This window comes from Anneissia japonica, unplaced genomic scaffold (assembly GCF_011630105.1).
Source record: "Anneissia japonica isolate Jap-2015-1 unplaced genomic scaffold, ASM1163010v1 scaffold585_len4108843_cov191, whole genome shotgun sequence".
NCBI lineage: Eukaryota > Metazoa > Echinodermata > Crinoidea > Comatulida > Comatulidae > Anneissia > Anneissia japonica.
Genome location: NW_022716829.1, coordinates 3,724,426 through 3,737,776, shown reverse-complemented (window position 1 = coordinate 3,737,776; position 13,351 = coordinate 3,724,426). Strand labels below are relative to the sequence as shown.

Below are 13,351 nucleotides of genomic sequence, written 5' to 3'. Positions count from 1 at the left end.
GAGGCCAAGTAGAGCATCTTATTCAAATATTAAAAAGAATTAAAATCGTGTACATTACACCCATACACCGCAACGCTCGAGTTTCAAAATACGGGTAACTAGCTGTACTGAACTTTCTGTGCAAATTGAGGGCGCAATTGAAAATGATTAGTGCTCAGGGGAAATTTGATTGGCTGAATCTATGGCAGCCATCTTGGATGGTACACACACACAGCTCTGCGTATTTCGAACATCGAATACATTGCTGTTACGCTCTAGTATTCTTATTATATCTCTATGGTACCATCCAAGACGGCTGCCATAGATTTATCCAATCAAATTTCGCTCCTAAGCACTATCGTTTGCAATTGCGCCCTCAATTTACTCAGAAAGTTCAGTACAGCTAGTTACCCGTATGTTTGAAACTCGGGCGTTACGGTGTTTGGGTGTAATGTATACGATTTTAATATTCATCCCTTGGTACTTTATTTTTGAATAAGATGCTCCACTTGGCCTCGTTTTGGCTACAATAGTTTAATAATTTGTTATTACCATTACTCATTATCATTAATGAAATAATAGTCAGTCAGAGGGCTTATTAATANATAATATGTATACTAAGCCTGAAGGTGGCGCTTTACTACGACGGCCATCTTGGATGGTACACATACATAACTCTGCATTGCTGCGCCATCTTGTCAGCACTCTAGTTGTTTAATAGCTCTATGGTTCAAACCAATTGGCCGACTGAGCCTCGGTTCGGGTCCCTGAATAAAAAAAAAATCCCTGGTAGGGTATGGCTTAGTATGGTCCAAATTGTGCTTTTAGACCACAATTATTAGCGATTGACAAACAAAATAACGTTATTTGGATAGGAAAATTATTATTTTCCAATTATTGATCGGACGACTTTGTCGTGGCGTCGGACGACGAGGGGGTGGGGGGCAGGGTACAGACCTGTCCGACGGGAGGGTAACCCTGCACTCCGGTAATGGCGCCACCACTGACCGACTGATCGACAGGGCAATATCATAGGTAGAAAAGTCAATGGTAGGCCCAGTAGCAAGGTAGCTTGTCTTTACCATTGAGCATTATTAATAATTTTTGCAGAGATGATATTGTTTCTAGATTAAGTACTCTCTCATGCGGTATAACTGTCATCGATACAACTTTTAATGTGTTTTCTTAGGCTAATAACCTTATCAGTAATACTGTTACAGGTTTTCAAAATCTCCTCGATCAAGCCAATTGTCTTTTCATATGGTTTCATGTTTAATCTTTAAAAAACACGATGGTCTGTGATAAATAGACTCTAAAATTACCAAAAACTATCATCGATACAACTTTTAATATATTTTCTTAGGCTAATGACCTTATCAGTAATACTGTTACAGGTTTTCAAAATCTCCTCGATCAAGCCAATTATCATTTCTTATGGTTTAATGTTTAATCTTTCGATATTTTCCAACCTGTATCATTACCTTAATGATCTTCATACCCCGTGTACTCCTAAGATATCAGTTTTATATCAATAGCTCCATTGACAACCAATAATGCAAGCTAATGTCATCTTGCAATGTTCTAACGTTAATTGTTGCGATGCGTATGTTATGAAACTCTCTTACATTCAAAATGTTCATCTTCGTTCTGAGTTTCTGTTTTGAAAGTTGGTTTATTGTACCAGATGTTGTGGTGGACAGGCATACTTTTCTAAGCCTGACTGGTCACTGAGGGACGCGACCTTTGATAACCCGACGGACGACTTTTTCGCCTTAATCAGCTTCATATCAGAGTTATGTTCTAGAAAGGTATTGTTATATCGGAGGCATCATTTTTTACATCAATATCTCCCTTGACTCAGTGGCTGTCCACCACAACATTTGGAACATAAAAACAAATTAATTGTGGATATTAATTGATTACATACTGAATTGAATTAGTTATTTTGAATGTCGAATTGTCTATAATAATTATCTTTATTACTATAAGTATACTCCATTAACTGTAACTTATATATCTATATATATTATATTTTTATAAACATGGAATAGTAATTATAATTGTAGATATTAATTTATTATACATACTGAATTCTGAATTCGTTTTCTTGAATGTCGAATTGTCTTTAATAAAGTAAGTATAATTTAATTATCTTAATTACAATATACTCTATTATTGTAACTTTTTATATATTATATTTTTATAAACATGATTAAGTAATTACAATTATAGATATTAATTAGCTTTAAATACTGAATTTGTAATTAGTTTGTATTTTTGAATTGTCTATAATAGTTATCTTAATAACAATAAGTATACTCTAATAATTGTAATCTTTTTGTCAATTTTTAACTTAATTTTTTGGAATTTTTATATGTATTGTATTTTTATAAATATGAATAATTAATTATAATCTTGTATTTTTTCTGATTTGTAAATAATTATAATAATTGTAACTTAATTACTGTATTATTGTAAATCTTTATTGTCGTTTGCGTTTGTATTGTTCTAATTGTATTTTTATATCGGTTCAATTTTAATTTCTTATTGTATTCCTAATATTGTAAATTACTATCATTATTCTAAAATCTTACTGTATTTATGATGTTTTTCTTGTGAAGCGCTTTGATCAATTTGGAAAGGCGCTATATAAATCATATTATTATTATTATTATTATTATTATTATTATTATTATTAGTATTATTATTATTATTATTATTATTATTATTATTATTATTATTATTATTATTAAATTTATGATTACGGCACCTCTAAATGGCCGGAAAGGGCACACACAGACTTAAACGTTTTGGGGCCCCTTTAATTCGCCTACTGGATATAATGTGATATACAGTCGGTGTCAAAGACACATTATGCTGTTTTGTACCAACAAAGTCCTTTTGGGTCAGGGTGCTAGACCAAGGACCATGTGGTTAGGTGCCCCTTTGGAGCCCCTAACCATTGGCTTTAGGTTCTAGGGTCAAGGATATGCGAAACAGAAATCTAAATCATTATTCAAAGTGGCAATCCCGTCACAAGACAAACACACACACGATGCTCTACAGCCTTAGGAAATATTAAAATATTATTCCACACCTCTCCCTTTTCTAAGTGGTCTTGATTTGCTAAATAGCAGTGACGTGTTTAAAAATTACCAACTTGATGTAATTTCTCAATTTATATAAAAAAAAAAAAGACTCGAAATTTAGAAACTTGTATTCGCTTCTATTAAATTGTGAGGCCTCTGAAAAATTAACTTTAACTCTACCCAACTTTATTTACAGTAGGAATACCTTAATTGACAGATTAAAAAAGAGATATATATCTACTAGGCGCAGTTTTGAAACTAAGCAAGAAACGTTTCGAAGAGTTGAAAGTGCGCAAAAAAATCTTCCACAGTTTCAGTGGTCTAGACTTGAGATAGCTCTTCTGTTACCAAGGCTCATTGCCACTAAAGAACTTGGGCTTTTTAGAAAATCTGAGTAGAAACTTGTCTCATTATGTACAGACAATCACTTGTACAATGCCCCACAACTTGGATATTATTGTTAAGGCGTGGTGTACCTGAAAAGTACGTTTGCATGTATTGTGGGACATGCACATATTCCTGGCTATTAAGTAAGTCTTTCTGATTGGCTAGTTGTTAAGTGTGATTGACACTCCGGGAATATCTATTACCATCAGTTTTGTTCCACAAATACAGAAACGGATAGCCAGTGAAACCTCAAGGATGATCTCCTAACCCCAATCATCTATGAGCACTCTCAATTTTCTTTACTGTATCCCTCGCATTTATAATTAAAATCATAATTATTTATAATAAGAGTAGAATCACACCCACGTACTGCTTTAGGGAAAGGCATATCATTATTACGATAGTTGCCTCTAACAACTCTAGAATTCGCTTGAGGTTATAGGGTAGCGTATAATAATGGTAGTGTAATTAATACAATTAAGTCAATTTATGATCAATTCAAATGCTTGCAACAAAGAATGTCACTCATATTACAAATGCAATCTGACGAAACTACAAATTGTTCCAGCTTTAAGGCTGTTTTTTTCTCTCGCATAAACCGAGTGAAACAATTTCACGGAGCGATGCAGCAGTATTGTTTTACGGCAATTCACGTCATAAACACAGTGTACATCTTTTCCTATCGGGAATTTGAATATCACCGATACGAGCATCTAATATCTAGGAGTTGATATTGTCTGACAAATGATAACTTATTGAATGAAGAGGCCTGGGGAGGCTATAACGGATTCAAAGATGTGCTGCTACATAACTACATGCCTCTATCATTCTGCAGACACGCAAGCACGGCAATTTAACCCGTCCTCATAATAATATGACATACAGAATGGTGATCATCCGGGGATGTACATTTAAATATCACTCGTGAAAATGACGAAGTAACTCGTTTTGAAAGGACATAGAACGATCATACTTATTTTAGTTCTTGGTTTATGTTTGGTCAAAAGTCTATGTAGACCTAGGCCGTATCCCCCAAATGTACAGTTACTACTCAGTTAGCTGTGTCATTTGTAGGTGTCAAAATAATTAAGTTGTCAAAAATAATTTATAGTATCATCTGAAATCTATTAATTCAAAATATCAGCATTGAAAGCGTTATTTATTAAGCAATTAGGCAAAATTACTGTCAACTTGATTTATACAATATCCAATATTTATTCTATTAATATTATTCAACCTCTGTAGTTTGATGTCTTTTTCGACGAACTAACATAATGTAGGCCAGGAAAAAGAGTCCAACTTCGTAATTTTGCAACAGCACACAGAAGACAGTTCATTCCACTCATTCCCCCTCAAGTAAAAGTGACCAGGGGAAAATAACATGCTTGTAATTATAAGTGGGCGTGTAACCTGTCTCCGATTTCAAAGTCACGGGGCTCAGATCCTAAATTCGTATAAGACACAAGTGTATACGTTTGCATGTGACGAGGCGTTGCGCGACAGATTGTTTTCAACTATAATGATCCACTCAAGACTCCGCTTAATTTGTTGCCGCTAAGTGGTTATCGAATTGGCGTTGCCATTTGACAAGTAGGCCTATTCAGAAAGCGTATTCGTCGACAGACGGTCAAATTATGAATTGTGTGGTAGTCTATCGTGTATCAGAGACTGGTCGGTAATTTCATTCTGAATTGGTCGAGTCATTTGCGGTTTTTATTACATGAAAAAAAAAAGGTTGTTTATGTTTGTATGACGCTTAGCTTTAACACATGGAATTCAGCAAATATTGATGGTAACTGGGACGTATCGTGTTCAGTTGTGATGTAATAGAGAATGAGTACATGTTAACAGGCTGTCATCATGTCATAGTTGTCAACACCCATACATGCATAGGTGCAGGGTAACAAACATCGTAAAGTATGAAGCATAAGTGGAATGTGTGTACGTAAGCATTAATTCGTGCATTAGTCAGAATATTTAGAGCATCTGATGTTGTAATCGGAATAACTATGTAAAAATTACTTGTTATCCGGCTAGTTTATTATTAATTTTAATATATGTACATGTAGGCCTACCTATTGTATAAACAAATATATAAATAATAATAGTAGTGTTGAGATTGGAACAAAAATTATAGCATAGCCCTTTTCTTTTAAAGAGGAATCTGCGAGTGTAAAAAAATAGGTGCCACAACCGGGATTCTAATACGGGACATTCTGCTGTCTATACAGCAGAGTCCTTTAAACTATCATGAATAAAAACAACAAAACATTAAGATGGAGGAAATACAACAAAGGCAAGGCCTGACAATGTGTTGTATTACCTTAATAAAAAGACAATCATATGAAATAGAGAAGAATATTAAAAAAAAACCATTAAAAATATACATTAATCTAAACCAGGGAACAGCAAGCAGATACACAGACCCACCCACCTATACGAAACACATGTAGCCAAAATGAACAAGTAATCATTTATTAAGTCACAGTATTGCCATAAAGTTAACTTGCATTAAAAGATTAGATGTGCTTAGAAATCTGTGTTTTAAAATGATTGACACTATGAGAGTTTCCAACTCGTTCTGACAAATTATTCCAAAATCTAGGTCAAGTTGAAAATACAGATTCAATCTTATGAATATCTAGTCGATAGTTATTTCATTTCTAGTATTGTACCCATATTGTACCCATGTAAATATCTGTTAAACGCTGTGAGGGACACCCTAAATAAAGGGATAACCTGTTTAGATAGAGGGAATTTGTTTGCGAAATCCCGGGTACGGAAAACATGGAAACCCTCTCATAACCTAAACAAATTTCACTTGTTCTCCAGGTCAGTGACGCCTAACATGGAGACGAAGCAAAAAACTAACTCGACTTTGTACGCTGGTTAAATCACTATATTACTGCATACGTAAATTATACAATGGAAACATAATCGTGATTTAAAAGCAGATATTTAAAATTCAAGGCAGGATCAAATGATTTACCGCTCAGTAGTAAAGTTAATAGATGGACGTAAGTGAGATTTGTCTATTATGTCATTCTGGTACCGAGGACATCAAACACTTCTTGATTACTTATAGAAATATAAAAATTAATGATATTTGTATTGATGAATTCGTTAAGCTTGGGGGTAGTTTAAGGAACATGATCGATAGTCAATTATCTTGGAAGTAGGTTGCCTCCTTGGACCTAGATAGTAAAATCAGACTTGTGCTTGGTTACTTTCATCAAAGATATAAAAAGGTAAACCCCTCTAGCGTTTCTCAACTGCAAACATTAAGCAATGTAGAACAATTTAGAAAGTTGGCCAAAAATAAATTAAATGGAAAATTCTGGCACATCCAGGCAGAGAAATCAGAAAAATACTTTGTGAAAAAACGTTAAAGTAAATCGCCTGAAGGAAACATTGGGTCTCTATTTCTTTGTTTTAGGGAGGGTTACAATTTATGTAATACGGGTTATATTAGGTCACTATTACTAGCACTAAGCATTTGAAAAATAAGCCCAATCATGTTCCAGTTTAGGCCTTTTCAGATTTAAATAACAGTACAAGTAAATGAAATTAAAAATTATTTAGTGCATATGCTCATAATACTGGATTACTATCAGAAGCTTTACTGTAATATATTCTTGATAATAGTCAAGTTAATAAACACCATAAAAGTAAAGATATTTGTGCAAACCTTTGGTAGAACATGTTATTTTCTCATCATCCATCCTACTGTAGGTCTCTTTAAACTTATATTATGAATATTCGTTTCATATTTTATCTCAATTTTTTTAAATCTTCAAAGAATAATTCGGCTTTACACAAATTACTTCAGGTGCTATTGCTAGTTTTTAATGGAGTTTTATGAGTTGCAGTTTTAATAACTTGATACGTTTATTGTCTTGTGTTAACATTTGTGGATTTTATATTCTATTGTGAACACACCGCCTTTGTGTGCAAATGATTCATTTAAGTTTTTTTAATTATCAATGATTACCAAATAGAAGACTATCTATGCTAATGGCCTGACCCCGCACTTGGCAATTAAACACATACCTAAATACATATTTTGTTTTATCTATAAATACATACGTATATTATTTCATTTCAAATATCTCGTCTTGTATAAAATGCTTGAGGGCGTATTTTGTTATCTCTGTAATCTCTGTTATTCGCAAGTGCATGTGAACTACCGTTGTCTACGCATTTACAAAACAACTGAATGTTGGATACATGTGTTCAAAGCAGTTATTTTGTTGGTGTCTTCGTTCTTTAGGGTATTGCAACAGTGCTCAAAATGACCAGTGGCGGATTATATATAAAATGGAGAAAAGGAAAAAATGTTAACCAAATTTAGGTCTGAGAGTGCCATTTCCGGCCATATAGAGGTGCCATAATAAAAAAATGTTCTACCCTTCTGTGAAAGTCCCCCTTGGCCCCCTCTATTTCAAATTCTGAATATGATAGCAACGATGCTATTATTTTCCAATTTGTTTGCATGAATGTTTTTATAATGAAGACGATTGAAGAACTCAATCGAAACGTCGAGATATTCTCAACCAACAACAACAGTTCTTTTCAGAACTATCTACGTGGTGTACCGCAAGCATTAATATATATTACAGTATTATTTCGCCATGCAAACCTATTCAAACAATATTTTATTATGTTATGCAGCAACTTTAATTTAATATATATAAAGTTAGCCTTCCAATTCGAGACGACTTTGGGATCTCGGGTTTGGTTTCCAAATAGAGGGCTAGCTTAGTTTTAAGTGATTGAAGGCTGTCATTTGGTTCATCGAATTAGAGGGGTCTCGGAATTAAAAAGATCTCGATGGAGCTTGCAAAGATATTATCTATTTTATTTCAAATGTTACGTTTGGTGATGACTCAGAGTATAGCCACACAAGGTTGGCCACGTGATTGGGCGTGCCTAAAATTAAGAAATCATTAAACTCTGATTAATTTCAATAAACTAATTGAAATGATATATTTTCCATAATGTCTAAACAATTTTAATAACGTTCACATTATACAAACTCATCTTTAATTCATAAAACATTACAAATATATTTCCTATTCTTTTAGTATGTAGGTACTGTATCTATAAAATTTACATATTTAAATAATCTTTTGTAATAGTCAGGTAACAATTTTCAATCATCTGTTGGTATCATAATAATAATAATAATAATAATAATAATAATAATAATAATAATAATAATAATACAGTTATACTCCTCTGAGCGACCACCTCTCGTATGTGACCACTCTCATAACCAGCACTAAATCATTAAACTCTGATTAATTTCAATAAACTAATAGAAATGATATATTTTCCATAATGTCTAAACAATTTTAATAACTTTCACATTATACAAACTCATCTTTAATTCATAAAACATTACAAATATATTTCCTATTCTTTTAGTATGTAGGTACTGTATCTATAAAATTTACATATTTAAGTAATCTTTTGTAATAGTCAGGTAACAATTTTCAATCATCTGTTGGTATCATAATAATAATAATAATAATAATAATAATAATAATAATAATAATAATAATAATAATAATAATAATAATAATAATACAGTTTTACTCCTCTGAGCGACCACCTCTCGTATGTGACCACTCTCATAACCAGCACTTGCTAAAACCCGTATTTTTACCAATTCAATCACTGCATTCTAAAGCCGGTTTTCCACTAGGCGAATTTATTCGCGCGAATCGAAAGCGTCGGTTCATGCGCATGCGCATTCACATCCATATCGGAGATTTTGCGAAGCGAAAAAATGCGCAACCAATCAGAGCTCAGGAAGCGAACCGACGCTTTTGATTCGTGCGAATAAATTCGCCTAGTGGAAAACCAGCTTTAAGCGTCATCTCTCATACGCGACAGCGACCACTTTTAGGCTTAAAATTGGATTATCTGTATATTTTTTTCCAACACACACAACATGGAGGTGCTCAGAAAAAAAACCCTATTAAAGTACTAAGGGTGATCGCTCATTAATTATTTTTCCATAATAATAATAATAATAATAATATACTATGTTGTTGTATTTATGTTTTTACCACATTAGTTTAGACCTCACTGACGTGTACTCCCGTAAGCGAACACTTTCTTGGACCCGAGGGTGATCGCTTACAAAAGTTTGAACTGTAAAAAATAATAGCTGTATACCTGTTTTAATCGGTAGTCATAAACCAAACACATAGAATATTACTTACTGTGAGCTTTCCAATTAAAACAGTCCTACGGCTATAATAAGCAAGCCATATGAAACACAGAATATTTATGTAATAATAATAACAGCCTAAATGAAAGCTCATTATAAGAAAGTATAATACATACTCCAAGTATTGAAATACACGCCATCGTGTTGGGATTCAATATTTCGACATTAATTATGTCATCATCATCCTGATGATGACATAATTAATATGATGATGACATAATTAATGTCGAAATATTGAATCCCAACACGATGGCGTGTATTTCAATACTTGGAGTATGTATTATACTTTCTTATCTGAGATTAATCAGTGGACCTTTCGAAAGCTCATTATTTCATTAGATGTTTAATTTGCCATCTTGGAGGGCAAATTGCCAATAATTGTGTAATCATTTAGCCTAGCCCTTGTAGTAGGATACAACTGTCGGACATCTTTGTTGAGCTTAATCACTGTCATTTTCACTTATATGGTTGTAATATGACATCATCATGTCCATATATGGGCAAATAAGAGATATTTATCTCACAAAACTTGATAGTGTGGAGAGAGCTTTGGGAAACACGAGTGAGATATTCTACATGTCAACACTATAAACACAGCATGGAGGACTTAAACGCAATGCTTCACACGCAATTTTGTTTCGATTTTGGTGATACGTTTAAAAGCTAAACGGGTTTAGGCATAGCCTAAGGTGATTAGGATTTTGACGTGTTTAGTATTAAATGTGCATAGGTTTTGACACCATGATGTGAAATACCTAACGCGTCAGAAACCTTAAGCCTGTTCTAAACAAAAAAGCGGGAAAAAATCGTGGAACATTGCGTTTAAATCCTCTATGCTGTTTTTACAGTCAGTGCTAGCAAAACTGTCTAACTACTTGCCTGCCCAAGGCTAGTCTGCTAATACATGCATTGAAGTAAACTGCACTTATTGCTTCTCATAAAATTAAGATCGATTGCTTCACTTATTATTGATAAAAGATTTTTTAATGTAATTACTTAAACTTCGGAATCGTCCTCATTTGTATATAAGCTAGCACCAAGAAGCCCATCGACATTATGAACAATGCCATCTGGTTTTGCCAGAGTCCCCAAGAACTATAATCAATCCCCTGTTCCATGAGGTAAACTGTTCCAGGAAAACTAAAATAAAAAAAGTTACACAACCAATTTAATTTAAATAAGAAGTAAGTTAGCATGAATTACATTTAGAGAATCCAGCGAGATGACGTAGACATGATTGCTGTAGTTAAGTTGTGTGTACATCGGTATCTTCATGGTCATCGCAATCATCAACATTATTATTATTATCATTATGATCATCACCACTCATATCATTATCCTCCTCCTAACCATCAACTACATTATAATGAACATAATCATCAATATCATCATCATCATCATCATCAATATCATCATCATCATCATCATCATCATCAAGAGCATCAATATTTTCATTATTATCATCATCATTGTCCTCCCTCTCCTCATCACCTTTATCATCCTAATTATTATCATTTGTATTATTTAACTGCAGTACTACTTGGCCTAATTCGATTTCATGGCTAAGTATTAATCACCCATGCATTTTAGTTAATAAACTAAATTAATCAAAGCTTGTATCTTGTCGTTTTCATATATCCTAGAATCGCCTTGGCTTCCTCCTTGTGGTAAAACATATTTTGCCAAAAAATCTACACCAGATTTCCGAGTGAATTTGGCTTGGGGAACACATTTTTTCGTCATAATAGTATGCGATATTTTGCTATAATACTTAAAAAGTACAGTAATTAGTATAAAATAAATAAATGAAATAGTTCGGATAAAATGATATGACGACATAAAATCCTATAATACTTACACACCAAAACCGCAAAAAATGTCAGTACTATAACTTTGTAATTTCTTGAAAAATTAAGTACTAGCCATTGTTTTATATTGGTCTGCAGGCCAGTACTTAATTTCGCCAACGCAACAAGAAATACATACCAGTTGTTACTTACCAAGGATTTGTTAGTGTTACATTGGCTGGACAAAAAGTCATCTCTGTAAACTCGTTGATAAGTAGTGTCTGTAAAGTTCGAGAAAAAAACACGTACCGTATAATATATTTTTAATGTTTTTTTTATATGACAACTCAATGATTAAATATGTGTATTCGATGTTAACTGGTGTATGGCCGAACTTACTCGTTACTTATTCAAATAGATAGTATATACATGTACTTATATATGTGTGTCTGTCTATCTTTGATCACACCGCCTCGCCTCGGCGATATCGTTTATTTTCGAAGATTTCGTCATTGAAATAATAATAGTAGTAAAATCATAATTATTATTATTATTAATTATCTTTATTATTGTTAGAAACGAATTCAAGATGACGGTATTAATAATCTATTTATTATTCAAGTACACATGTAAACATATGTATTTGATAAGTGTACAGATATATGCACTTACGTTTAAGCTGTATCTAAAAATGCTAGTGTACTGCAACCACTGTAGCCAGGACGGCAATGAACTGATGTTTACAAGGAAACCGCCAAATACCTAGGGAAGTTGGTAATACGATTGTTAAATCAAAATTCGAGATTTTATTCCTACTTGCGCCATAATAATAATCATTTTATATTTATAGGTCTACATCGCATATTGACAGTACCAAATTGTAGGACAAAGTTACAAGAAAATGCGGTCGACTTTCATTTAGCTGTCAGCCAAGTACAGAGAGTAGCTATCGGCAATGCGCAGTGCGAAAAAGCTGCTGTTTTCTATCGGCACTGCCACATGCGAAGAAGCAACTGTTTTCTATCAGCACTGCCACAGTCGAAAAGCTGCTGTTTAATCGAAATTGATGTTTTGATCAATAGAAGAATGCATTATGCTTCGGTTGTTTATCCTCCGGTTAGGCATCGATGCTATGTTGGTAAGGAGCAGGTAAAATCGTTCACTGTTCCACATAAGAAACACTAAATTACAATAATTAGTAATTATTTGCTGAATTATTTGATCACTTTACTAACAATTCGAAAACAATCATGAACAGTTTCTTGAAGAGCAAGTTCAAGCAGGCCTAAGTTTTAAAATTAAACAGATGCTTATGTCTGAGACATATTTTGGTGGGATCGAGGGGTCGTACAGGAAGAGTAAGAGATGAATGTTGATTGAGAACGGGAAGTTTAAACAACAGGGGAAGAGGGGAATAGAGAAAATAACGTTAATGAAGAAGTAGAATATACAGAGTGGTTCTGGATTTTGGACGATTTTTGAACGAAAGATAAACAATCCTAAATAGATTCGAAAAACGTTATACCGGATCTTATAGAAGACATAAAGTAGCTGGGAAATGAAGCAGAGGTATTAATGATTTCTAGAAAGAGAGTTAAAAGTACTTTTAATGCCCGTAGAGTTGTCTGGATGTGTTCTGATGTGGTCGTATGGCAAGCCGTTTTATCATTTACCTCTGAATTGCAGTTAAGTCGAATGCATTAGAGTTAACTGAAATTCAATTACAGTTAACTCGAATTGAAGTCAAGTTAACTGCAATACATTGGAATTGCAGTTAACTTGAAATGAATTAGAGTTAACTCTAATTCAATTGCAGTTAACTTGAATGCATTTCAAGTTAACTTGAATGCATTTCAAGTTAACTGCAATTG

At 33.4% G+C, this 13,351-nt stretch overlaps 1 protein-coding gene across 2 annotated transcripts in view; it reads right to left on the bottom strand.

Annotated features, from left to right (window-relative positions):
* Positions 1-9,917: 9,917 nt before the first annotated feature.
* Positions 9,918-13,351, bottom strand: part of LOC117109919 (broad substrate specificity ATP-binding cassette transporter ABCG2-like) — a 20,888-nt gene continuing 17,454 nt past the window's right edge. The window contains exons 15-17 of one of the 2 annotated variants that reach the window (XM_033252395.1): positions 12,153-12,242; positions 11,694-11,761; positions 9,918-10,833 (exon numbers count right to left, since the gene is read on the bottom strand). In XM_033252395.1, the coding sequence (XP_033108286.1) occupies positions 10,686-10,833; positions 11,694-11,761; positions 12,153-12,242 (306 nt within the window). In that variant the 3' untranslated portion in view covers positions 9,918-10,685. The remainder of the gene's footprint in view (positions 10,834-11,693; positions 11,762-12,152; positions 12,243-13,351) is intronic. The other variant, XM_033252396.1, reaches the window with a different exon arrangement.